At 42.4% G+C, this 27,187-nt stretch overlaps 2 protein-coding genes and 1 non-coding gene across 3 annotated transcripts in view; 2 read left to right on the top strand and 1 right to left on the bottom strand.

Annotated features, from left to right (window-relative positions):
- Window positions 1–12,152, top strand: part of ARHGAP31 (Rho GTPase activating protein 31) — a 115,484-nt gene extending 103,332 nt beyond the window's left edge. The window contains exons 11-12 of the mRNA XM_058731314.1: window positions 376–656; window positions 4,590–12,152. Of these exons, the coding sequence (XP_058587297.1) occupies window positions 376–656; window positions 4,590–7,019 (2,711 nt within the window). The 3' untranslated portion in view covers window positions 7,020–12,152. The remainder of the gene's footprint in view (window positions 1–375; window positions 657–4,589) is intronic.
- Window positions 2,761–2,863, top strand: LOC131513279 (U6 spliceosomal RNA). Its single transcript, XR_009262506.1, has one exon. It is a non-coding gene; the product is annotated as a U6 spliceosomal RNA (small nuclear RNA).
- A 5,048-nt stretch (window positions 12,153–17,200) lies between the features above and the next one.
- The window catches only part of TMEM39A (transmembrane protein 39A), a 30,688-nt gene continuing 20,701 nt past the window's right edge, over window positions 17,201–27,187 (bottom strand). The window contains exons 6-9 of the mRNA XM_058731315.1: window positions 23,601–23,949; window positions 22,643–22,830; window positions 20,598–20,718; window positions 17,201–17,680 (exon numbers count right to left, since the gene is read on the bottom strand). Coding sequence (XP_058587298.1) covers window positions 17,447–17,680; window positions 20,598–20,718; window positions 22,643–22,830; window positions 23,601–23,949 — 892 coding nt within the window. The 3' untranslated portion in view covers window positions 17,201–17,446. The remainder of the gene's footprint in view (window positions 17,681–20,597; window positions 20,719–22,642; window positions 22,831–23,600; window positions 23,950–27,187) is intronic.

Raw genomic sequence — 27,187 nt, 5'->3', positions numbered from 1 at the left:
TTGTAGGATACTTAGTATCCTTGGCTTCTACTCACAAGATGCCAGTAGCCACCTCCTCCCCACCTACTTGTGGCAACCAGAACTGTCCACAGACACTGCCAAATGTCTCCTGGGGAGGGGAAGAGCAAATGGTTCCTAGTCGTGAGCCCCTGGACTAGATGATCTTCAAGGCCCCTCCCATCTCTGACAGTCTGTGACTCTGGGAACTGAAGGCAGGACGTGGCTAGAAGGAAAGGGTAAAGAATGTGAGGGGCAGCAGGCTGGGAGAATTTTCTCCATACTTGGGAAGGGGGACTAGCCCAGGATGGTGACTGTGCTGGGAACAGCCTCTTTTCAAATGAAGTCTTCAACAGGTAACTCTCATCCTCATTGCAGCTTCTGTACCTAAGAAGGCGGCTCTCGAGGATGCCAAGCCAGGACCGGAAGCAGTGAGGACAGAGGAGTGCAGCAAAGGCCTCTCCCTGGAGCCAGGCTCCCAACTGGAGGAAAAGAAGGCTCCAGAAATCTCCCTGGGTTCTCAGCATCCAAGTGAATTAGAGAAGAGGCTAGATCCAGAGAAGGTGGTGGAGGAGGGTCGTGAGGCTGACCAGGGGAAGCCCAGCACTCTGCAAGAGAGCCCCCGGGCCAGAGCCGAAGCCGTGTTTCTCCACGAGATGGTAAGGTGGACTCACTGCCTGATCCGGCCAGTAAGAGTCCTCTTTATCCCAAGGGTTCTCGGACTAGCTGAAAGCAGTTTGTTTTTATTTTTTTAGAACCACTGTCTGCCAAAGGGACTTCAGGAGACAGTCTTCTAATCAGGTCTGGGAGTCTTTTTCAGTGGACTTTTCAGAAAGCCTGTGATGATGGGAAGGAACCATCCAGCTCAGATTCCCTAGGACAGGCTCAACTCTAAATATTTCTGATCTGAGGTCACCGTAAACCAGTGACACGTCCTTGGAATATAATGACATTCGATCCCAGAAGCAGCACAAAACCAGTCCCAAATATGATGACCATTATGGGATCCAGCTTTCCTTCCAGACATCCTGGATGGACGGTTGTCTGTGCACGTTTGTAAAGTCTTCTGAAAGATTTCCAGGATTTGCTCCTTTCCCCCATGGCTTCTGGAGAAGTTAGAACATGATGCCAGGGCTTACTACACCTCATGTACTTTTTAGAGGTGAAATTTCTCCAAGGTTTTATGGGATGTCCTTTTATAAAGTGAAGGTGTGAGGAGGTTTTCCGGGGCATCCAGGGAGGAGTCCTGCATTGAGGAGGCAGCTCTGTGACCTGGAGGTGTATGTCAAAGGAGAAAGGAAGTTCTTTGCCTTTTAACTTGTTTCCGGGGATTTGGTTTCCAGGACATGCACCAAAGGATGATGTGCTGGGAGTTAGGGCAGTGCAGGAGTGCTATAGTGACTTTAAGAGGGCTGAGAAAAGGTTCCTGATGGATGTGTTTGCCACTGTAGAAGGAGAAGGATATGGACATTCTTACAGGGATTGAATTCTGGGAATAGCACTGCTTTCAGAAGCAGATAAAATTAGTTCTGGAAGGGGAACCAGGCCGGATTCAGGGGAACAGGTAAAGGCATCAGTCCATTCCTCAGTTTAAAAATGTATTTAAGGGGCGCCTGGGTGGCTTAATCGGCTAAGTGTCCAACTTCAGCTCATGATCTCTCGGCTTAGCTCGTGAGTTCGAGCCCCACATCGCACTCTCCACTGTCAGCGCAGACCCTTTTGGATCCTCAGTCTCCCTCTCTCTCTGCCCCTCCCCCACTAGCTGTGTGTGTTTGCTCCCTCTCTCTCTCCCTCTCTCTCTCAAAAATAAACATTAAAGAAAAACAATAATAGGGGTGCCTGGGTGGCTCAGTCGGTTAAGCATCTGACTTCTGCTCAGGTCATGATCTCACAGTTGTGAGTCTGAGCCCCGTGTCTGGCTCTGTGTTGACAGCGTGGAGCCTGGAGCCTGCTTCAGATTCTGTGTCTCCCTCTCTCTCTGCCCCTCCTCCGCTCACACTCTGTCTCTCTCTCTCAAAAATAAATAAACGTGAAAACAAATTTTAAACAAACCAATAAATAAATAAAGTGTATGTAAACACCTACTTTGGGCCAGGCACTCCTCTGAGCATGGAGATGACTGCAGTGTGCAAGACAGTCGCAGTCCCTGCCTTCTTCAAGCTGACAGCTTAGTAGGTGAAAGGTCATTAAACGCATGCTTTCTAGGATGATGTGGAAGTACAGCATGCTGTGAGAGTGTATAACAGGAGGACCTAACCTAGTCAGAGGGAGAAGGGGAGTCACAATGGTCAGGGAAGACTTCTCTGAAAAATAGACATTTAGACTGAGAACTTAGCTAGACTAAAGGGGCAGGGGACAGAATAGGAAGGGAGAGATTTCTAGGCAGAAAGAGTAAGATGTGCCATGAATCTCAGGTGGGAGGGAGCATGAAACATTCAAGAAACAGGAACAAGACCAGAGAACAGGAATTTGGGCCAGAGAAAGAGGCCCAGAGGGAAGCAGGGGCCAGTCCGACAGGGCTGCTTGGAAGGGATTTGGAGATTAAGGAGCAGTGGGAAATCTGATCTGTGCAGAATTTTATACTTTAAAGGTCCCTCTATTTTGTGAGGAGAATGGCTCGGACGAGGCCGGAGAGGAGGCAGGGATGCCAGTTAGAAGGCTAGTATGTGACAAGCCAGGTGAGAAAAGATGGGGGCTTAGACAAGGGTGGGGGCAACGGAGATAGAAATGGAAGGCTTCAAGAGTTATTTAGAAACTAGAGTGGCACTCACTTCAGCAGCACACATACTAAAATTGGAGTGATACAGAGACGATTAGCATGGTCTCTGTGAAGGATGATATGCAAGTTCATGAAGCTTTCATATTTGGGGGGGGGGGGGCTCCTGGCTGGCTCAGTCGGTAAGGCCTACGACTCTTAATCTCAGTGTCAGGAGTTCATGCTCCGCATTGGGCATGGAGCCTACTTAAAATAAACTAGAATAAAATAAAGTAAAATAAAATAAAATAAAATAAAATAGCAACATCTAAAATAATATTTTTATTTTAATAATTTTAACTATCACACAATTTTAATAATTTTAATTATCACACAAAGAAAGAAGCTAGAATGAACAGGACTTGGTGAGGGATTGGGTAAGAGTGAGGAAGAAGGAAGAGTCAAGACACCTCATAGATTTCTGATCTGAGCAGAAAGATGCACCATGGTCCACTTACTGAGATGGTAGAGAGGTGTGGAGGGGAGTTTACATGCTCATTTATTTATCTAAATTTATTGATTTCTTAGTAAGAGATCAATAAATGGAGGTGCTGAGGAGAGTAAAGAGATGAGTAAAAGGCTGCCCCTGCCCTGAAGGTGAAATAGAAATAGATACAAATGAATGCAATACAGTAGAATCAGATCCTAAAAATATCCCTGCCTTTTGACCAAGTAATCCTATTTCTGGAGAATTCTCTGAAGGAAATAACTCAAATAGAAATAACTCAAAAGAAAACCTCTTATTGAGCAACTACTCACAGTATACCAGGCTCTGGCCTTGAAGAATCAAAGACGAATGGACACAATTCTTGACCTCCAAGAGCTCATAGTCCATTCATTGGGAAAGATAAGATAAGCATCAAATTAATTGTAACATGAAACACATGATCAGAGCCGGATGAGAAGTGATGTCAGGTTGGCATGAGGTCAGGTTTCTCATAAAGGCCTGAGCCCCCACAGGATGGATATGCCTTCTAGAACTGCTTCTCCCTGGGACAGAATTAGACCTTGAGAGAAGAACTGAAGGCCACTGAAATTTGTTTCCCAGGCCCCGACCAGGCCTCCCTTCATCCCTTTCCTGTCTACAGTTTGGGGCTTTGTATAGGGTAAGGGAGGAGTCAGACAAAGAGAAACTAGACTTGAGGGGAGACAAGGGCAGCAAACAAGATGGAGGAGAAGGCACCCTTCAGATCAACAGTGGTTATCTGTGGGTAGTAGGAATATAAGATTCTGCTGTTTTTGTATTCTCCTTTATTTTAATATGTGTTAAAAAATTTTTTTCCATGTGAAATACATATTTCTTTGGTAATAAAATAAAAGCTGTATTTATTTATTTGGAAAGCAGATGTCAGGGCAAGACTTAACGTTTACATTCCACTGGGAGAATCTGTTTCTTGTGTGCCATCTGGTAAACCTGAGGTTAAATGAGACCAGGGGTTGGTTTGTTTTATAAGTCAACAGTGCACAGGGATTAAGTGTTTCTGTTCTGGTGTAGACACAGCTGGATTTTAGTCCCAGTCTGCTGCTCTGTGATTTCGGTAAATTGTTTAATCTGTTTGAACATAGGTCTCCTCACCTCTACAATGGGAGTGGTTATAGTAGTGTTTACCTCTTAGAGTTGTTGGGACAATTAAACAAGAAAATGCAGTTAAAATGTGTTACCGCACATCATAAGCACTGAGTAAACATCCATGGTTATTAATGCAGTGTCCTTTACTTGCTGGGATAGTGCAGCCTGGCACCTCGCCAATCCCTTTACTCTCCCTGAGCAACAGTTGCAGTTGTCAGTGCCGAGAGTCCTTGGCTCTAAAATAATCCGTTTCTTGGTGTTTTTCAGGATGAAGATGATGTGGCCAACACCCTGATCTGGCCCGAGATTCAACAGGAGCTGAAAATCATTGAATCTGAGGAGGAGCTCTCACTGCCACCACCTGCTCCAAAGATCTGCCCAGTTCAGCCAATCCTGGAGCCCAGTCCAGGGCCTCTCGCTTCCCCAGAGCCTCCTGAAAGCTTGTCCTGTGGCCCAACTGCCGTCTCCACCCCTGTGGAGGAGTGGACTAGGGATCCAACCAATCATAGCACACAGGGGACTTCCACGGCAGCCAATAGAGAAAAGCCAGAGACTATGAACAGCCTCCACCGATCTGAGCCAGAGAAGGGCCAGCGCCCAGATCCCACCAGCCTGGCTCCTCTGGAAATCGCACCATTTGAGGCGGCTTCTTCACAAGCAAGGGTGGACCAGGGAGGCCCAGGGAATCTGTCTCCTCTGCTCCCGCCTGCCGCGCCCCCTCCAACTCCTCTGGAAGAGGCGCCTCGAGATCAGCTATCAAAGGGCAGCCCTGAGAGAGAAGACTCGTCTAGGAATTTGCAGACAAATCCATGTATAAACCAGCTGAAGTCGAAAGGCAGCCCTGAGACCCCCAGACTTTGTCAGGGGGAGGAGGTCTCTCTAGGGGAAAGCGAACATCAAAATTCAGAGAATGCTGCCCCTGAGGGAAAAGGCTCTGGTCTTCGAAGCCCAACAAGAGAGGTTGAGATCTCCCCACAAGGAGAGGGGGATGTAGCCCATTCAGTACAGGAGCCCTCAGACTGTGATGAAGACGAAACTGTGACAGACATTGCCCAGCATGGCCTGGAGATGGTGGAACCCTGGGAGGAGCCCCAGTGGGTAACGAGTCCCCTTCACTCTCCCACCCTGAAAGATGTGCAAGAGGCCCAGGTGCAGGGCGCCCAGGGCCACCGGTTGGAGAAGAGGCTTCCCCACAGGCCCAGCCTTCGCCAGAGCCATTCTCTGGATAGCAAAACCACCTCTGTCAAGAGCCAGTGGACTCTTGAGACTCCCTCCTCCAGCAGCTGTGCTAACCTTGAGGCAGAGAGGAATTCCGACCCTCTGCAATCCCTGGCATCCAGGAGAGAGATTGCTGAACGGGATGAGAAAACCCTAAGGTCCTTCAGAGAGTTCTCTGGCCCAAAAGGGACAGAGGCTGTTCGCAGCCAGAAGGGACCAAGTGGTTTGCAGCCCGAACCAGCAGAAATCAGCCCTGTCAGCCTGGCAGAGGGAAAGGAACTGGGGGCACACCAAGGGCACAACAACCCTCAGATTGAGCAAGGTAGTGTTCCTGGGCCAGACAATAGCAAGGAGAGTTCACCTAGTGTGCAGGACAGTACCTTGCCTGGAGAGCATCCCCCAAAGTTACAGCTGAGAGGCACTGACTGTGGGCCCCCCAAAGGGAAACACAGGCCTTCTTCCCTCAATTTGGACTCTGCCATTCCCATCACTGACCTCTTCCGGTTTGAGAACGTGGCCTCATTTGGTTCACCTGGAATGCAGCTCTCTGATCCAGCAGACAGGAAAGTCACATGGATGTCATCATCTCACTGTAAAGTAGACCCATGGAGCATTTACTCCCAGGACCCTCAGGACTTGGACATTGTTGCTCAGGCCCTGACAGGCCGCCGTAACTCGGCTCCTGTGAGTGTGTCAGCTGTGAGAACCTCCTTCATGGTCAAAATGTGCCAGGCCAGGGCAGTCCCAGTCATCCCACCCAAGATTCAGTATACACAGATCCCACAGCCCCTGCCCTCTCAGAGCTCAGGCGACAGTGGGGCTCAGCCTCTGGAAAGGGGCCAAGAGGAACCCAGCTCAACTGGTGAGACCAATCAGAAATCTGCCAAAGATGATTCTGTCTCTTCCTCAGAAAGCCCAAAAGAAGAGAAATCAAAGCAAGATACAGGAACCACTGCGTCCTTGCCAATGGATACCACTACATCCCACTTGTGTGAGGGACCCACCCTTCCTCCAGAACCAGTCTTGGCTAACCTGCTCTCCACCCAGGATGCAACAGTGCAATGCAGAAAACGCACATCAGAGACAGAGCCATCTGGAGACAACCTTCTTTCTTCAAAAATAGAGCGACCATCAGGGGGTTCTAAGCCTTTCCACAGGTCAAGACCAGGAAGACCTCAGAGCCTAATCTTATTCAGTCCCCCTTTCCCCATTATGGACCACCCTCCCCCTTCATCCGCAGTGACAGATTCCAAGGTTCTTCTGTCCCCCATCAGAAGTCCCACCCAGACAGTTTCCCCTGGCCTTCTTTGTGGGGATTTGGCAGAAAACACGTGGGTCACACCAGAAGGGGTTACACTTAGGAATAAAATGACCATCCCTAAGAATGGCCAAAGACTAGAGACCTCAACCAGCTGTTTTTACCAGCCCCAGCGGAGATCAGTGATTCTGGATGGAAGAAATGGGAGGCAAATAGAATGACATCAGTTCACTGGTGTCTGAAAAAAATGTCATGATTCATCATCTGGAAGTTATTACAGGGCCAACTTGCCATTATTCCAGGCGTAGGTTATCCAAATTTGGGCTTATTTTGGCCTCTTCTCTTTCTTCAGGCTTTTGACCATTTATTAATTAGTTCGTTTGCCAGAAAAGAGGTCAAGGAAAGGACCAAGAGATGAAATTCAGATAAATCCATAACGGCAGGTGGGAAAAGATCAGGTAACAGAACAGGGTGAAATTCTTGCCTCCAATGAGATTTCGGTTTGTTTGTGAGTTGCATTTCTCCCACATTGTCATTATCTGTTACCGTTGAGAGTTGGCTAAAATAACGTCTTTTGAAAGAAAGAGAAATCCTTTGCCTGTGTTGGAAAATGTTGCTGTTGAGGTTTGAAGGCCTCCTTTTTACATCATGCTCTTTAATGCTCTTTAAAGCATGTGTTCTTTTAGACCAGTTTTCTGATAAGCTTTGTAAAAGTGTACACTCCAGAATGGAAGCAGATTTGGAAGTGCAAACTAACACTTAAAGATCCAACTGGGTGAATTTCCCTGGAATCTCTGCAGACCTGTCCAAGATGGCTCCATGTATCAGCGTTGAAAATCAGAATCTATACACAAGAGCAAATTCTGAGACTGGAAAAATCTAAGAAAACTTACTGGCTGTGGCTTTTGCTAACTTGGGACTCTACCATTATCCTGACCTCTGATTTACAAATCCAGTAGCTGGGCAAGGTGGGGGCTGAGCTGAGCTGAGGGTTACCTCAATGAAATGTGCTGAATCTTCACTTGAGTATGCAATAGTGAAGTGAAGTGATCTGTTTTCTTTCCGAATCAGAGTCCAAGAACAGGATATCATCATAGAGAAAAACCTCATGCATGGGCAGAACTATACTCTAAACTTAATGTGTTTAAATTGGTTGGGCATTAGAGAAAACACCTCTAGCTCAGCTTCCCTCTCCCCCACACTAGGCTGGGAGTACAGGAGAGGATAAGTGGGGAACCCTGGCAGGGTGACCATCACTACCACTTGGTGAGAGCTGCCCTTCTGAATATGCATTTCATTTTAGCCAGTGGGTGCCTCCCCCTCTCCCTCTCCTTCCATTACTCAGAGCATATTTGAGTATCTTTCTCCTTTCCATAATCACCCTCATCCATCACCCACCCCAGCACTCCAACTTGCCCTTCTTCTGTCTATATGCAGGCAGAAGCAATAAACCAATCTGATCTTATTTCAGTTTTTTAGAACTTCCAATGGTTCTTTCCTTTTCGATTGGTGAGAGGAAGGAGAACTAATATAACCTGCTGGCAGATTTTTGGTGCTTCCCCCAAAAAAGGGCTTCACAGGAGCCCTTCTCAAGGCAAAAGCCATTAGAGTATCAGCAGTTTCAAACCTAAGACAATGATCTTATTTGAGAAACGAATTAAAATAGACCTGTTTCTAGCCCTATCCATGTCTTCTCAGGGTCAAGTCTGGCTGAACTCTGTCCACAAGCTCAGTCATTGCAGAACTTTCCCTAGGAGCTAGCCAGTACCTCTGGGCAGGCCTCACAACCCACGCTGCTGCTGGGGTAGGTAGGGGCTGAATTAAAGTTACCTCCTCCAGTGAGAAATTGGAAGCTGATGCCCTGCAACAGATACATATTCCCCTCTCCCTTCTTCCCTGATAAACCTTACAGTTTTAAAATCTTGTCCTATACCTTTTAAGCCAGTGTCTGTGGTGGGGTAACTGGCAGGCTAGCTGATGAGTTCTACTTTCAGAGGGCGCTGAGGTGAGTGAGGAGGGGAGCAGTTAATAGGCGTTTCGGGGTCTTGCATTCTCATTAGGTGAGCAAGACACTGGACCAACAGCTGAGGAGATGTCAACCCATTAAAAAAACAAAGTCCTAGGGTATAGCATTTTTCCTCCTTGGCAAGCAAGGTGAAGAAATATAGTGGTGACAGATGAGAAAGGCCATGTTCAGGAGAGTTGAAAAGTACATTCCTGCCTTATCAGAAAATGTGGGCAGATAGGCTTTATCCCAATCGCAGTGCACTATGGTGTCTATGCTTTGATAAAGACCATGTTCCAGTTACAATGTGAGAGAGGAAGGGAACTGGACTTTGCCTCACCATCAGAACTCTGAGCCAAGTAATGAAATATTTAAACTGTTTTTACGATTATTTTGAATTTTTGTTTGTAACACTTAGAGGATATATTTTTATTTGGGAATAGACTCAGAAGCCACTAAGTACATATTAATGAGTGGGTTCTGCTCGGGGCACCTAGGCACATTTCTTAAATGGCTGCCATGCTTCTTGACATGGCATGCCATGACAGACTCTGACACCTTTTGTCTGTAGCATCATCTTCAGGAGTTTGGATATGTGGATGCCACCATGAGACACAATGACAACTGTCTGGAGATATTCTGTATTCTCAGCTTCCCTAGCCTGTCAATCCAGAAGGCTGTGGAAGCTGACTCACCTCAATCAGTGTCCCACTGCGGAAATGTGGACTTCTTCTTCACTATAGCCCAGCCTGTCAGCTGTCACAAACGCATCCATAAACTTCCTGGGGACTAGGGCTAGCCTGGCGCTGAGGAAATTCCATTTCATGGCAGAGAACTCAGATTTTCCCCCCTGAGATTGTTCCCCCAAATGCCTTGAGATGACCTATTTGGTCATTCATTTGGGACTGAAAAATGACCCCCTTGAAAATGGCCGGCTGGAAATCAAATTGCCCACTTCCACCCAGGGGAGGGACAGAACAAGGGCTTGTGTTTTCAGGAGGATCTACAGGGTGCTCTGCAAAGGGCTGAAAAATCAAATTGGCAAAGTGCTCCTTCAAATCAATTACCAGTCCTCAAAATGGGGGTGGCTGGATTTAAATGTTGAAATGAAATGCATGCATCTCCTAATATTTTCTTTCAGTGTTAGCAGTTGCTTGAGAGGATAATCTGTATTTATTGGCAAAATGGCCCTCTCAGGCCAGCTATTTTTTTCTTTTCTTTTTTGCCAAAACGGACCAGATAGAGGGAAATTTGGTTTTTATTCTTTGCTTTAGATAGAACGTGAAGAGACCTGACCAAGAACTCCATTAAGACAGCTTAATCTAAGCCATAAAATTCAAAATATTGACCGACTCAAAATGCGGGATTCTGGGGAGTTTAAAAACGTAATAAACATCATCATCCTCAACAGTATTTATCAAGAGCTTAGTAATATTGCACTGGGTGCCTTAGAACTTAAATCCTTAAAGAGTCTACTGAAAAAGGGGAGAGGCATGGTAGCAAATGAAATAGTCCATAAACAAATAGGCACAAGATTTAGAACCGTTAAGTTATCAAATGACAGCTGAAAGGGAAACATGTAGCAACTAGCATCTTTTAATAGGATTGTTAATAGTGTTCGAGTTACCTACTGACTTTAATCAAATTAAACACAATTGCAAATCCAGCAGAAGGTACTAGGGAGACAGGCATTGAGAATTTTGCTTTGTTTAAAAAATGAGAGAGCGGTAATCAAGAACAAATAGTTCTGAAGTTGTGTGTAGTCTTAATTGGTTTGGTTGTGAAGTCCTGCTGGATCTCTGCTAATGAGCCAGGTAATAAGTAGCATGCCATGCTCCTGAGAGGGGGCTTTAGAGACTTCCATCACCACAAAATGTATTAACTCCTGTTGATGATGAAGTCATAGGTCCAAGATAAGCTGCTCCTTTCATGCCTAATGTTCAGCGCATGATAATCACATTTGACTAAAATTGGGTGGTTTATTTATCTACACAGGTCTTGCAGGGGCAGTGGGGAGCATAAGGTTCATTTGCCTGGAATTGGAGTGGGAGAGGTTTGGGACAGGACCACATTCTACCACCGGCTTGTCCTATCTAATGACAAAATTAATCTTGGGGTTAAGTGTTGTCAGGAGTATGATTTTAGGCGCTTCCAACAGGAAGGTCAGCTCAAAATGTGGAATGACAAAGAACGTGCCCTCCTTTGTCATCACCTTCCAAGCATGGAGAGACATAGGAGATAGAAAAAGGGTGATCGCCTGAGATCAGTGTCAGTCTAGATAGTATAAAACTGGGGGCCACCACAGATGAACTGGCACACAGCAGATCATTTAGCAGCCTTGAGGTTCATGAGCAATGCAAAATCACTTCTCTGTAAGGTTGAAGGAGGATGTAGCTAAATATAAGAAACCCATGAAGTAGGTAGCTGTGTGTTTTACTGGGTGGATCACAATGCTTTGCAATAACAATGCCATAGTAATTCTTGGCTTATAATTCTGCAAGATAAAGCACTTTTTCAAAGGCATCTGTTAGAAATCTACATGGATTCAGCTGTTTGTTGAGCTCGACAAGTGTTTCCAAAGATATAGTCAAATTTTTTCTATTGATTAAAAAAGTATAAATATTAAACCTATCCATAGAGACATTTAAGTGTAATTAAAACAGATGTTATGCTTTAAAAATGTATTCTAATAAATGATATAAAGGATAATGCTTATGATGGCACTGTGAACTAGAGAAAGACCTGGGCTCATCAAAATCAGTAATAGGAAAAGTAGATTATATGCATCAGGCTCATTGTTCTGGTTCGATGTTGGTTTTCTTTCTTCAAGGTTTGGTTTCACAGCTGGAGTCCTGATGATTTGCTTGAGTAAATTTTTCTTGTTTTTGTTATTTTACCTCTTAATATTGTCAAATATTTGCAACTTCTCTCTCTTACTGTTGTAATCATACATGTTACCAAAGATACCCATTATAAGTCAATGGATATTGTCATGAAAATTAAGAAGAAAAAAAGCTATTGCTTCTCAAAAGTCCACAGCTTACCAAGTTATGTGAATCCATCTGCACGGATGTGAACTCAATTTTTCTATTACTTGAATCAGTCAATTGGAGGGGACTGCTCTTTCATTTGAATGATTATGTTAATGGTGCTCTGAGGGAAAGAAGCAAAATCCTGGCATATATTATCACAAAAAAGGGGGAGAAAGGCACTCAATGGGTCTAAATCACAGGCCCTTAGAAAAAAAAAATCACACAACCAAGGCTTACAATCTGGCAATGAAAAACACCACTGCCAAGGGGACAAAAATACTAGCCTTCTAAATAAAAATATTTAGAACTTCACACTACTCAGGTCTGCTCCTGTCATCCCTCATTACTACCCTAAATGCCTTTTCATCTTCCCTATTCCCAGATCCACACTTGCTCTGTTTCTCTTTCCTGGATCCGTGCCCACTGCCCCCCAAATGGCAGCACACAGTTGCCCTCACTCTTAATCTTTCCTCCTGCCTCTGGAGTCTTCTCTCATCACAGCCCTGGTATCTTCCCTCAATGTTGCCTCCACTTCCTGGATTTCAATACAACTTGACTCTCCTCTGAGGACACTCCTGTCCCTGAACAGTTAAGGCTACACATTTCTCCCTTGTTACACAAACTAGGTGTTCTCTAGTTTCCCACTTCTGCTTTGGCACCATTGCTCCTGCCCATCTTCTACAAAAATCTATTACCAAAATTCATGGAATCCAGCTATTTTAACTTTTATCATACTTTGTGGCTACAATGTAGTCAATGTCCCACCCAGATCTCCCAGTCTTTGGCACCGAGCTCCCTCTTTCCACCATTGTTCTGGATGATTTCAGTGTTCCTGAGGAAAACACGCCCCACACTCTTGGCACAGTTGCTCACAGCTTTTACTTCTCTTTAGTTTGGGCCATTTGCCTCCAGGGTTTCACATTATGCTGTTTCACAACCCACAACTCTGTGATCCTAAACTCTCATGTTCCATTCTCAGAATTTCTCCTATCCTTGCTCCTTTATCCCTTCTACTTGCTCAGGATTACTAACGTCTGGCTTACGCCTACTCTGAGAGACAGTACTCCCAACCGGACTTCATTCTTCCTTCCCTAGCCTTTCCAGACCTCAAGGAATAGCATCTCAGCTACTCCCACCAGCACTACTAACTCCCTTGACCACTAGTACTTCAGCCATACCTGCTTTGCAAACCTCCAAACTAGGACCAGGACTCTTACCACCCATCTTCTCCACTCTTTTACTTATTGTTGAATTAGACCAGAGAAAAATTTAAAACCGTGGCAGGAGAGCCTTTGAAAATTTATGGTTTACCACCTCATCAGTACCCTCATTCCAGAAACAAAAGATATTTCACTATTCTAAGCCCACTCCTAGGTTGATCCACCCCTCCCCCCCCCCAATTTGCCCCTTACTTCACAAGTTTATGCTGTCAGATGTTTCTTCAATACCCCTGCCCCCCACCAGCACCTTCTCATCCATATATGTATGTACCCGAACTTCCTTCTAGCTCACAGGAATTGCTATTCCTCTTCCCAAGGGCTCCCAAGAACACCTTCTAATTCACAACTTCTTCATTCCAATTCACTGCTCTGGACCAACTGCAACCTGACCTCCACCCCCATCACTCCATTAAAATTTCTTGGCTAAAGTCACCAATGATCCAATAACCACATCAACAGTCAATTCTGTCTCTTGACTTCCTTCTTCTCTCATATTTGATACTGTTGATCATTTCTTCCTTGAAACACTAGTTCACCTTGTCTCTTAGACCTCCATTTCCTTAGTCTGGTTCACTTGAAAGCTTCCTCTTCCTCTCTGCTCTAAAATGTTTTTATTCACCAGAATTGTCCTTCCCTTTCACCCCACTGTTTCTATCACCCACACAATTTTGACACCTCACCCCACCCCCTCTCACCTTCTCTTACATGAACTTTTTAAATGGTTGGCTAACTGATCTCCCTGCTTTAAGTCTCATTGACATCTGTCCATTCTCCAGATTGTACATATTGCTGCCAAAGTTGTCTAAGGATGGTGGATCTCATCGAAATCACCTTGAGTGTGTTAAAACAGATTTCTGGGCTCTATCCAGAGTTTCTGACTTAGTAGGTTTTGGGTAGGGCTCAAAAATTTCCATTTCTAAGCAGTTCACAGTTAGGTGATGCTGCTGCTGCAGACCCAGAGATTACATTTTGAGAACTCTCTGGGTCCTAACTCCTAAGTTTAAAATCTTTCATTAGCTGCCTTCAGTTCCTAGACTTCTAAGAATTACTGGAAGTGCTTGTGAAAGGGGCACATTTTTGGGCTTCACTCTTGATTCCGACTTAGATCTGATGTAGTATCCAAGGATCACACCTTTGAGAACCTGTGACCTATGTGGAATTCAAGTCTTTCTATAATCTATCCTTTGCCTATCTCGCTAGCATTATTGAACTGGTTATTTAAAAACTAGTCCAAGTCCATGGCATGCTGGGTGGCTCAGTTGGTTAAGCTTCCAACTTTGGCTCGGGTCATGATCTCACGGTTCGTGAGTTCGAGCCCCGCATTGGGCTCTGTACTGACAGTGCGGAGCCTGCTTGGGATCTCTCCCTCTCTCTCTCTCTCCCTCTCTGCCCCTCCGACTCATGCTTTCTCTCTTTCAAAATACATAAATAAAAACTTTTTTAAAAACCCACTAAACTAGCCCAAGTCCATGCCTTGGATTTTTGTATGTCCTGTTCGTACCACATGAACCTTCTTTCCCTCATCTAAGTGGTCAACTCCCAGTCCTCCTTTAAAATGCTCCTTATGTGTTATTGTTGCAGTGAAGTCTTCATGACACTGCAGCTTTCAAGCAAAGTTGATAAATCTCTTTTCTGCATCATCTCTGCACCTTTCTGAGCACCTTTGTGTTATAATTACTTATCTGTCTTCTATTAATGAACGCTCAACATCACTATCTCTGGCACCCAGCAGTGTCTGATATGTAATTGCTCAGTAAATAGAAATGGGGGAGGGTTGGTGGTGATGACTGATAGGGAGGGGAAAGAAGCTTAAGGAATAGAACACGGAATCAGAGTAAATAGGATATTAAGGAACATTCCCATCATGCTCATGCCTATGAACTGCTTTCCTCTACTTACCCACCTTAAACCACCCAAACTGGCCAAGCATCTTTCTCCTTTTCCTGTATCCAAAGTTCACCCAACTGATCTTTTGCTATGCCATTTTTTTCCACTTAATTTCCCAGTATATAAACAGTCACCAAAAGGCTATTCTTTACTGAGTATGCATCTCCTAATCACCAAGCAAAGATGATGTACTTTCTTTCACATGACGCATAAGTAAAGGGATACACAGGGAACTACATCTGAATGTGGCACCTACAAAGGACAGCTGAAATATGTAGGAGCATGTTGCACTGGAGGCTTTTATCTCCCTGATGCTGTCATATCTGCAAAGGGGGGGGGGGGCACTTTGAAATTTCATTAGCCCAAACTAATTTTTATTTCTTATATTCACTCATTTGTTTAGCCAGCCTGGCATCTGGTCCTCCTGATTTAGGACTCATTTAGGATATGGCCGAGACAGGTCAAACCAGAAGGGGCAGGCAGGAGTGTAGGGGATCAGCTTAGGAGAGCCAGTCTGTTCTCTTTAATCAGATCTATCTGAGCTGATAGAACCAAGTTAGAGCCATTTTGATGTGCCAAGACCACCCATTTTGCTCTGAGCTGTCAAGTAATCTCTTCAAAATGTTTATGGGTCAAAAGAAACCCTATCTAAGGAAAGAATATTGAGATGGCCTCCCTCCACTCCAAGAACCACCTTATTTAGGTTGAGCCACTTTACAAAAGCAGCCAATACACTGTGGTTACCTGCTATTTTTCCAATATACCAAAATTGTTCCCACCTCAGGCCACTGTCTTTGGTATTACTGAATGCTCCCCAAATTATTTAGATGGCTCAGTCTTGCTTCTTTGCTCTGCTCTTTGCTCAGAAATCATCTTCTCAAAGACGTCTTCTAGCAATGCCACCCCTGGCACTATTTCTTTGCCCTGATTTATTTTCTCTTTACCACACTTATTACTACCAGGAGATAATACACATGAATTTATTTACGGCACATTTTGCACCTCCATATTGTAAGTTCTATGAGGGTAGGAACTTTGCATTTCTTTTTCACTGTTATTTTCCCAGTGCCTAATATTGTGCCTGGTGGTCAATATGTATTTGTTGAATAGCTGAATGGACTCAGACTGCCAAATAATGTATCTTAAAAACAACAAAAAGTATACATGTCAAAATATTTAAGGGGAAAATGGTTAAACTTAGCTGTCACCTTGGATAGCTGTATATAGACACGCACTCCTCATAATGCTGCCTTTGCTGAAAACCTGTTGGGAACTCTTCTGCAAGAATTGTTTTCAGAGCCAGTTTATGAATTGCATGATTGGTCTTTTTACTTCATAGGTCATATTGTGTTTCACCAAAAACTTCACAGTGTAAAAAAGCCAAAGCACAGAAAACATATGAGAATACATTTCAGGCTCTCAAGACAAGGCCTCAGAAGTTTAGATGACTAGTGACATCAATTGACTAAGTAGATCACCTCTTGAGAATATGGACATGGACCAAAAAAGGTTAATGCTCACAAACATAGAGGTTCTGGAATTTGAAATTAAAAACACATTTTAGGCATAGATCAAATTATCTGAGGACAAAGAGGTAACTTCTTCTATTTCACTTCTGCTTATAACTCCAAACATGCTGTGGGCTGCTGTCCAGACTGCATCCAAGATTGTTTAGCTGAGAACTTGCCCATTCTTCCAGTTACTTGGTATCTTCAGTCTGCCTATACGCCAGCCCACATGGCTTTACACTCATCTTCTCCCACTGGTCCAGCCATACACCATCTCCTTCATGATATGGTCTTTCGTTCTAAAGACTGTCTTAAAAAATATTATTACAAATAGCTAATAATAAAAGGAAAATCTAAGAGGCAAAAGAAGTGAAAGAACAGGGAAAATGACCACAAAATCCTGAGTTTCAGGATAGTAGCTTATCTGTAAGTATTTTTAAATGTCATTGAACAGAACAAAATGCTGAGTTCCTATCTCAGAAATGCTTCCTCCCAGTAGGCAACAAAGAGAACCCCACCCAGGACTATAACCCAATCTTTATTCCATGTACTCCAATACAGTTAGCCAGCCAAAGAGAAAGAGACTGGGTGCTGTCAGGCGACTCCACTGACTTCCCTTTCTGTAGCAGTCGGGCCAACCGAGGACTAAAGATAATTAGGACTGGAAGCAGCGTAGACACACCAAAGGTATGGTGTTAAGTGATATATGAGATGTGTTCATAAATGAATGAGTTATTCCAGAGCCACACAAACAAATCAATCTCTTTACTGCAGAGGCACACCTCTCGTCCTGTGTATTATTCAAATGTACTAACACATGAAAGATCACATCACCTTGTTTATGGATACATTTAATATCCCTTACCCTTCCCACCTTTCAAAACATAATAGTATACAAAATATAAAATATCTTAAATATTTATAAAAATCGCAAGAAAAAAATAGAACGTATGAAAATATTTTTATCTGAGTTCTCCCTCATTGTTGAGAGGCAGCTTAATTTGCCTTGAGTTCATAACTGTTGAGTGGGTAGGAGTATGCCCTGCCTAATACTATTCTGTCCCGGAGAAGCTTAAATAAAACATAGTAGTTGCAGAAGAGGATGAGAGCCATGGAAAGTGTGTGGTTCCACTTCTCTGACCGCAGCAAGGAATAGAGCTGGTAGAAGACGACACTGCCCTCAATAAGGATAAGCAGATTTAACAGCCTTAATGGACGATGAAATAGGAACTGTAAAGAGATTTAAAAACAAAACGTTATTTCACAGAAAAATACTGTAGTCTTCTCACATTTTCTCCTAAAATAATTTCATATTTACAGGTTCCTATGTGCAATAATATATAGATCTGCTTACTGAACATCAATCAGGCTATTTCTTGCTGTAGAGACCCAAACCTTTCCCATTTTGCTCAAGGAATAATGAAATAAATTTTATTTCAATGCCCTGAGACATGAAAAAGGATTATACCCAAAAGAACTCTGCCTCTAAACATTTTTCTTAAATTATATCTTGGGTATATATTCTATTTGAGATAATCCAAAGTATATTTATCTAAGACAGGGGCTGGATAAAGGACCAAATGGGAAATATTTTAGACTTTGCAAGTCAAGAGGCAAAAATTGAAGATATTATATAGATGTTTACAACCGTTTAAAATGTAAACCATTTAAAAATGTAAAAATCATTGTTAGTTGTGGGCTGGTCTGAGACATAAACACCTACACTAGACAAGTCTGGGGAGAGGGGAGGTCTTACAAGCTGAAATATCAATACAATAATTTCTTAATTTTCCCTTAAACTGTGTACCCACCATCATCAATGACTCAAATCCTCTACACCATAAATTTCTGCTGGATTTTTTTTTCTGGATATTGAGAAATAGGGTGCACATACAGGACGATGAGGAAAGAAGGAAAATTCAGTCAGAATTAGAGTTTGGCTAAAAACAGGGCTGCTGTATTCACTTCTACCAAATTTTTTATTTATTTATTTATTTATTTATTTATTTTTAATTTTTTTTTTAACATTTATTTATTTTGAGACAGAGAGAGACAGAGCATGGACAGGGGAGGGTCAGAGAGAGAGGGAGACACAGAATCCAAAACAGGCTCCAGGCTCTGAGCAGTCAGCACAGAGCCCAACGCGGGGCTCAAACTCACAGACCGTGAGATCGTGACCTGAGCCGAAGTCGGACACCTAACCGACTGAGCCACCCAGGCACCCCTCTACCAAATTTTTTAAGTGGCTAAATCCTGGTTTACTAATAAAAATGCATTATGAATAGAAAGATAGAGGTCATAGGGTGCAAATTGTAGCAATGGTGATATATCATATCTAAATAAACTAATTTGGACCTCAAGGCACAAATTTGAGAATAAAGCCTAATTATCATGAAAGGTAGCCAGGTTCTTAGGGTCCTTCTTTGGGAGAAAGAAACTGTTTACCCTGGGTTCTAGTATATGATATTTAGTAATAGAATGTATAAAATTGGCTCAGATTTAATACTCTAAAAGGACCCAGGCAATTGGAGTTTCTGTGGCAATTCTAGCAATTAAAATTAAATGTGCCACTAAGCTATAAACTGAATGAGTAGAATGGTGAGGAAAGGCGTTAAATTCTAACAGTTACAGGTAGTAGGCATATTTTAAATGAGCGTTCTCAAACTTCAGTGTTCCTAAGAATCATTTCCAAATCTATAAATGCTGCAAACTCCTGGAACCCTTCAGAGACTCTGATTCAGAAGTCTGGGGGAGGGGTCCTGAATCACTTTAAGGAGTGGGCCAGGTGATTTACATGCAAGTGGCTCAAGGACCGCTTTGAGAAGCACTGATTTACCTGTTTGGTCATGCAAAGTCAGGTAATAAGTTAACTTCCCTAATCCTTATTCTTTGGATTTTGCCCAGTTCTTCAGCTGTTCAACACACTAGCAAGGAAAACACTAATTTTTCAAGCAGAAAACTCCAGTAGAATACCTGGTCATTATAGGTTTCAAGGGGACTGCCCAGGCCAACAGAAGTGATTAATGGCCTGTGGAAGTCAGCTGACTGAATTAAATATTCTGTGTAGAAACCAAATGATTATGCAGCCGTGACTTAAGTCTACTCTTCCATCTTAAGGCAACCCCATAGGAGTCTAGAAGGAGTTGCTGGTAGTTTCCTCATTCAAGAGCCTTTCACCTTCTCCGTGCTCCTCCCAGCCCCTACCCAGCCCCACCTTCCACAATGGTATTTACAAGCATCCAGCCCTGATACAGAGTTCCCAGTACTTAATTGAAAGGCCTTAGTAGCGAATGCCTACCTAACCAGAAAGCCAATGTACACTCCCACGGAACTGGGAGGGAGGAAGAGATTCAAGTATCCCCCAAAAAGGCCTCCAATTCTTTCTTAGAATGTAATCTTCATTCAAAGGCAATGCCCTGCACTATGAACAGTCCTCTGTATGCACCTTCTTTTTCCCACTGCCACTGATCAGCTGGCTTTTCTCTTATAAGTTAATACTGTTGCCTCCTAGAGTCAGAATTTCCTGGACACTGAAAAGATCAAATAGAACATAATCCAGGGTATAAATTCAAATGGAAGAGAAGCTGGGATGTCCAGCTAGATGTCTAGTGGATGTCTACTGCTTCTTCCTTTTTAACTTATAAACCTTTTCCCCTTTTAATCCAGAAAAAGTAAAAGGCCAGAGATCATGGCATTTGTCTTACTTTGATAAGGGAAGTCAAGGTAATTTAAGGAGGTGATATGTATGACAAATACAAAAAACAAAACAAAAACATTACATTACTACATCAAATGTCACTTAAGGATACACAATACAATAAAGATACCACTAAACCAAACTATTACAAATAAATATTGTAAGATGAAATAAGGAAGTCTTAAATAATTGCCTACTTGTTTCAAGTAATACTAGACTCAACAAATTCCAGTGTAACTTCAAGCTGCTGAAGCTGGGATAATGGTATTTGACCTTAAAACTGCCTTTCAGAATACACTTCCAAAAGACAGGGACTATTATACTAGTAGTGATAATTACCATGTATTAATTTCCGTATGTGCTACGCACTGTGCTAGGTGCTTACGCACAGAGAGGCCTCCTGATGCTTACCACTAAGTTTATGTTTGAAAAGAAATAAGTGGTACTTGCATAAAAGCGGGCATGGGATACGTCTGAAGGCACTGCCACGTTGTAAGGCCCCATGGCTCTATATAAACATCTGCTGTGTCGCACCAGCACCCCTTGAGGCCATATTGTATTTTCTGACCAACTAAGGGAGAAAGAAATGCAATGTTAGCATATTGGCAATAACAGCTAAGACAGTGTCTGGCAAGGGCAACTACATTTCTATGGAAGGGATTAAGTATCCAAGGCTTCATCTGCCTGAATTCTGAGAATACAGTAATTGCACAAACTGGAAAGAGTAGAAAGTATTTATTATCATAACTTCACTGCTATAGAGTAGAGATGTTACAAAGTGATACAGTTAACTCAGTGTCAAGGGACTTAAGAGGCTTAGGAGAATGAGCCAAAATAAATGTGTAAGGCATCTATGAGCCAGAAAATCGAATGTAAGCAGGTGGATGGTCATCTCAATCCCAAGTGAGCAAAATCTATGGATGGAAATGCTGGAGAAAACCAACAAGAAGAGAGAGCGGATGGTAGTAAGAGTAGTGGAAAATGAATATACTGTCGAATTAGCATGACATTTACTGCAGAATTACATCCCCAAAAGCTATAGAATATCAATTTGTCACATACTTCAAATGCCTCATATATGTGTGAAGCTATACAGAACACAGAGACACACAAGGTACTGACACACAGACTTTTCTTTTTACCACTTTCTTGGTTTATTTTTATAGAAGTTTCTCTAGGAAAAAGAAGTTACGGAAGAAGCTTCATTCTTTCCAGCACCAATGTAATGGAGTTGGGGTGGGGATGGGGATCTTCAGGTTAAGCTTTTTAAAAAATCTAAGTTAATTCATCTCTTGCTGATTTTGGAAATGTTAGTTTCCTAGGGTAAGAACTGGGACAGCATTTTAGATATGTTAAAAAAAAAAAAAAAAACGTCTAGCACCCTGAAGCTTTCCCAGTTCAGAAAATGTTCCATCAGCCTTACTCACACTTACCAGCATTAAAGTGATGATACACCTCATGGCCATGTGCCATCAGGAGCCTGAAGATGCACAGTACTAGTACTGTGGATTGTATTTTCAATTTTTATTGAAATCTGTCCTTTGCCCACAGTCGGGTTTCTTTTCAGCCTGGCCCAATCTCTTTCAGTTCCTGGGCTTGAAGGCCTGTGCTAATCTGTATCAGACATCAAGGCAGATAATTGAAGGGAGGACTCTGAGGGGGAGAGGGGAAGGGAAGGTCCCCTCAATCTGTCCCACTTAATTAGGAAAGAATTTCTAGATGATGAAGTTTGTGAAATGTTCCAATTATAAACGGGAAGAAGATGAAGATGGTCCAGGTCTGAGAGGAAGGTATGGTGAGGGCTCAGAAGTGAGAGAACCAAAGGGTTCCAAAGTTAGGCATTTTGGATCACAGGGACCATGCAGAGAAATGACTGATAAGGGAACACAATGAGAGAAATGCTTACAGAGAACTCAATTAGGGACAGTTTTCATTTAAATATGGGAAAAGCAGAGAGACATTCATTAGTGAGTTTAGGGGGAAAAAATAACAAAAAAAAGGAAGCAAGGAAAATTACTAGAACAAATTTGCATTTATTAGAAAGAAAAGATGAGAGAAGCAAATTTTAGCTGCCGGTGTGTGAGATGATTAGCTAGCAACTATTTAGCTGTGGCAATGAAGATGAGAAGATGAATCTTACAGTCTTCCAAAGAGAATTAAAAATATATCATGACTCTGTGAATTTGGGCAAAGGGTTAAGACTGAAAGAAAACTCCAATATTACAGCTTGGGAAACAAATTACAAACTCTAGAGTGACTGGGCAGTTGAAAGGTAGGAGGCATTTAAGGAGGGTCTGGGGGGGGTGGTGGTGGGAATGAGTTAATGTCCCCTGTGTTCAGTTTAGAGTGATGACAAGCATCCATGTTGACAGACAAACAAACAAAAAAAAACCTCAAATGTTCAAAGCCAAGAACAAGAATGACACACAAAGCAAGTAAACATGATCAGCAGCATGTAGAAAGGTGTGATATGGCTTTACCCTCAGGCTACTCACATGTGCTGTGGAGCATTGCTGTAGGACCCATGTTCGAGCTTCTGCCACTTGCCCAGGTGAGCAGCTGATTTATGTAGCAAATCACAGTATTTGGATGGCAGAAGTTGTGTGGTGAGCATGACAAAAGCATTGATCCACACCATAATGAGGTGCTCACATGACCAGCGCATGTCATAGTACTGGGTACTCTGGAAGAGATCAGAAGAGGGAGAAATGATCCATGCACTGGTAAGCAAGAAGGTAAGGATGGGTGCGTGTACATACGCCCTGCAGACAAATGCCACACTGAGTCACACATGCATTGGTTGTCCTGCTGTCCGTGCAGAAAGTTCAAGAGCAGAGTCCTCCAAAATCCTTCAACCTGACTTTCTGGCTGTATGAATTAGGGTTGGGAGGGAGAGGCAATTATATTTTAAGTGCTTTCTTTCTAGAAGAGGTGAGTGCTCTCTGTGAATGACCATCCGGCTGCAGATGTGCTTCTCAAAGGGTAAAGAAAGGGCACTAAAATGTCCCAAAAGATTTTGGGCCCAAGTGACATCCAGACCATTTTTCTTTTCTACTGAAGTAAATTGAAGTTTAGATAAAGGTTAGATTAAGTTCAAGGAAACTCCTGATTAACCATGTTAAGATCAACTACAATAGGCTGAAACCTCAGTCCTCTTAAACTACTACATACTGATTCTATTATAAACACAAGTTTTATTCTCCCCAGAAACTGAAAAAAAAAAAAAAAACTTTAAAAAAGAAAGAAAAAAAGAGGGGACCACCACGGGTGCATCACATATATGGAAATACCTATCCGCCAACCAGGAGCGGTATTAGTGCACTCCAGATGCAGCCGAACTCCACCAATCCAGGCTGCCAAAGGGGAGACAGAGAAAAGGGGGATTAAATAAGAAATACCCAGTTTATGTCATTCACACACAAATCCAGGAGGCATACAAAAGTAACCACTTACCTTCACAAAACACAGGGGTAGAAATGCGACATAGTAGGCACTGAAGAGAGAGTTGAAGAGAACTTCCTTGATTCTGTGGTTGAAATCGGCTTTCAGACACTCTACTTCATTGCGAATGAGGTCTGGAGATAGGGGGCAGCTGTGGGTGGGGATGGGCGTGGCATTATTAAACTGTTCTTTTAGAGACTCCAGCAGTAAGGAGAGAAAGTCTTTGGATTTGGCCAAGCCACCCACAGTTGAGGCACTCTCTTCTACCGCCTGGTGCTGAACCATGTAGTTATAGTCTGTGAGAAGAAGATGAGCTCTACTATCTTGGTGGAAACAGCAGAGAGGAACATAAACACCAAACCTGTAGAAAAAGGTAAATATGAAAAAAGGACCACAGATGCCCCTAAGATCAAATCTGATAACTATGTTAGTAAAATAGTCATGATTCACAGTGTGAATGTAACAGGGACTTTGCTGTGGTAAATTCATTACTGGGGAAGTCCTTTAATTTCTTCCCATAAAGGCAATATACATTCATTGTAGAATAACAGAAGACTACAGAAAATCACGACAAAATAGAAAACACCTAAAAAATAATCGGTTTTATAATTTTTACAACTGGGTGCACAGACTTCATGCTTGCTTTTTTTATATGTTAAGCCTCATACAGCAAAAACTTTTGTATATATATATTTTTAAGTTTATTTATTTATTAGCTTGTGAGCGCGGGAGGGGCAGAGAGAGAAAGGGCGAGAGAAAGAATCCCAAGCAGGCTCCACGCCAATGCAGGGCTTGAACACATGAACCATGAAAAGAAATTACCTGAGCCGAAATCAGATTTAGTGATTTAGTGACTTAGCCACCCAGATGCCCCTGTATCTTGTTTTAACTGAGTGGGTGATTATATGTGAGTGTATATTTTGAGCATTTTTCCATGTAATTAATATTTTTTCTACAACAATTTTTAAAGATACTATAGTGTTCTCATACAGATGTACCATAATTTACCTATTTCTTGTTGGAAACTTAGGCTGTTTCTTATTTTGCATTACCATAATATCAATATATGGATAAGCACTTTCCTATATGATCTTTGTGTACCTTTGGTAATTTTTTTTTTTTTAATGTTTATTTATTTTTGAGAGAGAGAGCGAGCACGAGAGCAGGAGAGGGGCAGAGAGAGAGGGAGACACAGAAACTGAAGCACACTCCAAGCTCTGAGCTATCAGCACAGAGCCTGATGTGGGGCTCGAACTCAAAAACCACGAGACCATGACCTGAGCTGAAGTCAGATGCTCAACCGACTGAGCCACCCAGGTGCCAAATTGCAGACTGTTCACTTCAAACTACCCCCGCTTTTTTTTAAATGTTTATTTATTTTTGAGAGAGAGAGAGAGAGAGAGACAGAGTGCGAGCAGGAGAGGGACAGAGAGAGAGAAGCAGACAGAATTTCAAGCGGACTCCAGGCTCTGAGCTGTCAGCACAGAGCCCGATGTGGGGCTCAAACTCATGAACCATGAGATCATGACCTGAGCCAAAGTCAAACACTTAACTGACTGAGCCACCCAGGCACCCCTCAAACTTCCCCTTCTTAGTGAGGGGCTCCCTGCCTCCTGACTATATCACCCATCCTGATCCTACAGGCACTCCTAGGTCCCCTTGCCTGGTTATTTTTCTTCACAGATCTTTCTACTCCATCTATTTTACATGTGTATTAGGTTTTTTATTTGTTATTTTTTCTCTTGGTCTATCTCCCTCACTACAATGTAAGTTCCGTGAACCGGAGATTTTGGTCTGCTTAATTCACTACTATATCCTTGATGTGTAGAAAAGTGACTGAAATATACTAGGAACTCAGTAAGTATCTAATGGATTAATGAAAACAAATTCTATAAATACAATAAATCTCTACAAGTAGAGTAACTTGATTAAAGGCTTGAATATTTTGAGACTTTTCATAACTTCTTATAGTTATTTCACCCTTGGCTCTTTAAAACTTTAAAAAATTCTTTCCCAAGTCTTTATTAAGTAACGTCCACATGTGACTTATGCATTGTAAATAAAATGCTCAATTTGCTGGCATAAGTTCAGCTATGGAAAATAGCAAATAAAAAGATATCCTATTTAGTTATGTATTTTATAAAAAATTAACAAATTCACCTGTTCATAGTTTTCTACAGTGGGAAAAAAAATGAGCTTGTTACTAAGTAAGAAGATGGTTAACAAGTCCGGGATCCACTGTGTATATGCCCTGTGGGAAGGAATAAATGCAGAAGTAACAGAACTCACACGTGCAAAACTGTGAAGGCCAGAGAAGCCTGTAAGTTCAATACTGCCTAAACAAACTGCACATGTAAAGATGGGATAAGAGGCTAGGGTGCAAGGCAGACTGCAGTGATGGCCCCATTTCTTAACCCTTCTTTGTAGTCTCACCACATAGCCCTCTGTGTGTGAAGTGATCCTGCCCTATACCCACAATGGGCTCAACAATGTGATCTGTTCTGGCCCAAGGAATGTCAGTAGACATGCTGTGATCAGAAGCTTGAAATGGATCTGATCAATTTCATGTGTCCATGTCTAGCCTGCCAGAGCATGAGAGACCCATGGAGCAAAACTGAGTTGTCCTAGTTACTTAAACTGACAGCCAGTCAATCCAACAAATGTGACTAAACATAGCTAAGATCAGGTCAGCTTCCAGACTTCAGATGACCCCAACTCATGCATGATCAATATGTACTGTGGTATGCTACCATGGTTTTGCAGTTGTTTGTTACAGCATTGTATGGCAATAGATAACTGATCCAGGGTAGAATGAGAGAAACTCATAGAATGAGAGAAAGGTAACATCAAAAGCTTAGACTATGAAGGGCTCTCTGTAAGGTAAAGGGGGTAAAGGAAATGATTTATTAAAGAATTTTAAAGAAGGTTAGTAACATGATTCAACTTTCATTTTGAAAATCATTATAGCTACAGTGAAAAATGGAAAGGAGGAGGGCAAGAATGGATTACCAGAAGACCAGATGGAGGTTTAGAATATAATAGCAGAGGTTACAGGGAGCAGTGGACAGATTCTTTTTTTTTTTTAATTTTTAATTTTTTAAAAATTTTATTATTTTTTAAATATAATTTATTGTCAAGTTGGCTAACATACAGTGTGCTCTTCGTTTTAGGGGTAGATTCCTGTGATTCATTGCTTACATACAACACCCAGTGCTCATCCCAACAAGTGCCCTCCTCAATGCCTATCATCCATTTTCCCCTCTCCCCCATCCCCCTGGATAGATTTAAAATAAATGTAAGAGCTACAACTGTTAGTCATTGGACTAACTTACCCTAAACTGAGAAACTAGCCGAGAATCATATTTAAAAAAAACAAAAAAAAAAGCAGAAAAGAGTCCCTTTCTTTTTTAATCTATGAATAAACAAGAAAATAAAGATGTGATTATTGCCATTATCTAGTATTTTATATTTAGCATACTTAATTTTTAAATTGAAGTTAAATAAAAGATTATACAACTTTTAAAAATTGAAGAAAGTAAATATATTTAAATATAAACTGTTTAAATTACACGCTTATTTCACTCTGTTGCAGGAGTGTG

The sequence above is a fragment of the Neofelis nebulosa genome, chromosome 5 (assembly GCF_028018385.1).
Source record: "Neofelis nebulosa isolate mNeoNeb1 chromosome 5, mNeoNeb1.pri, whole genome shotgun sequence".
NCBI classification, from domain to species: Eukaryota; Metazoa; Chordata; class Mammalia; order Carnivora; family Felidae; genus Neofelis; species Neofelis nebulosa.
Note: the sequence above shows the minus strand (reverse complement) of the source record. Positions and strands in the feature narration are given on the sequence as shown.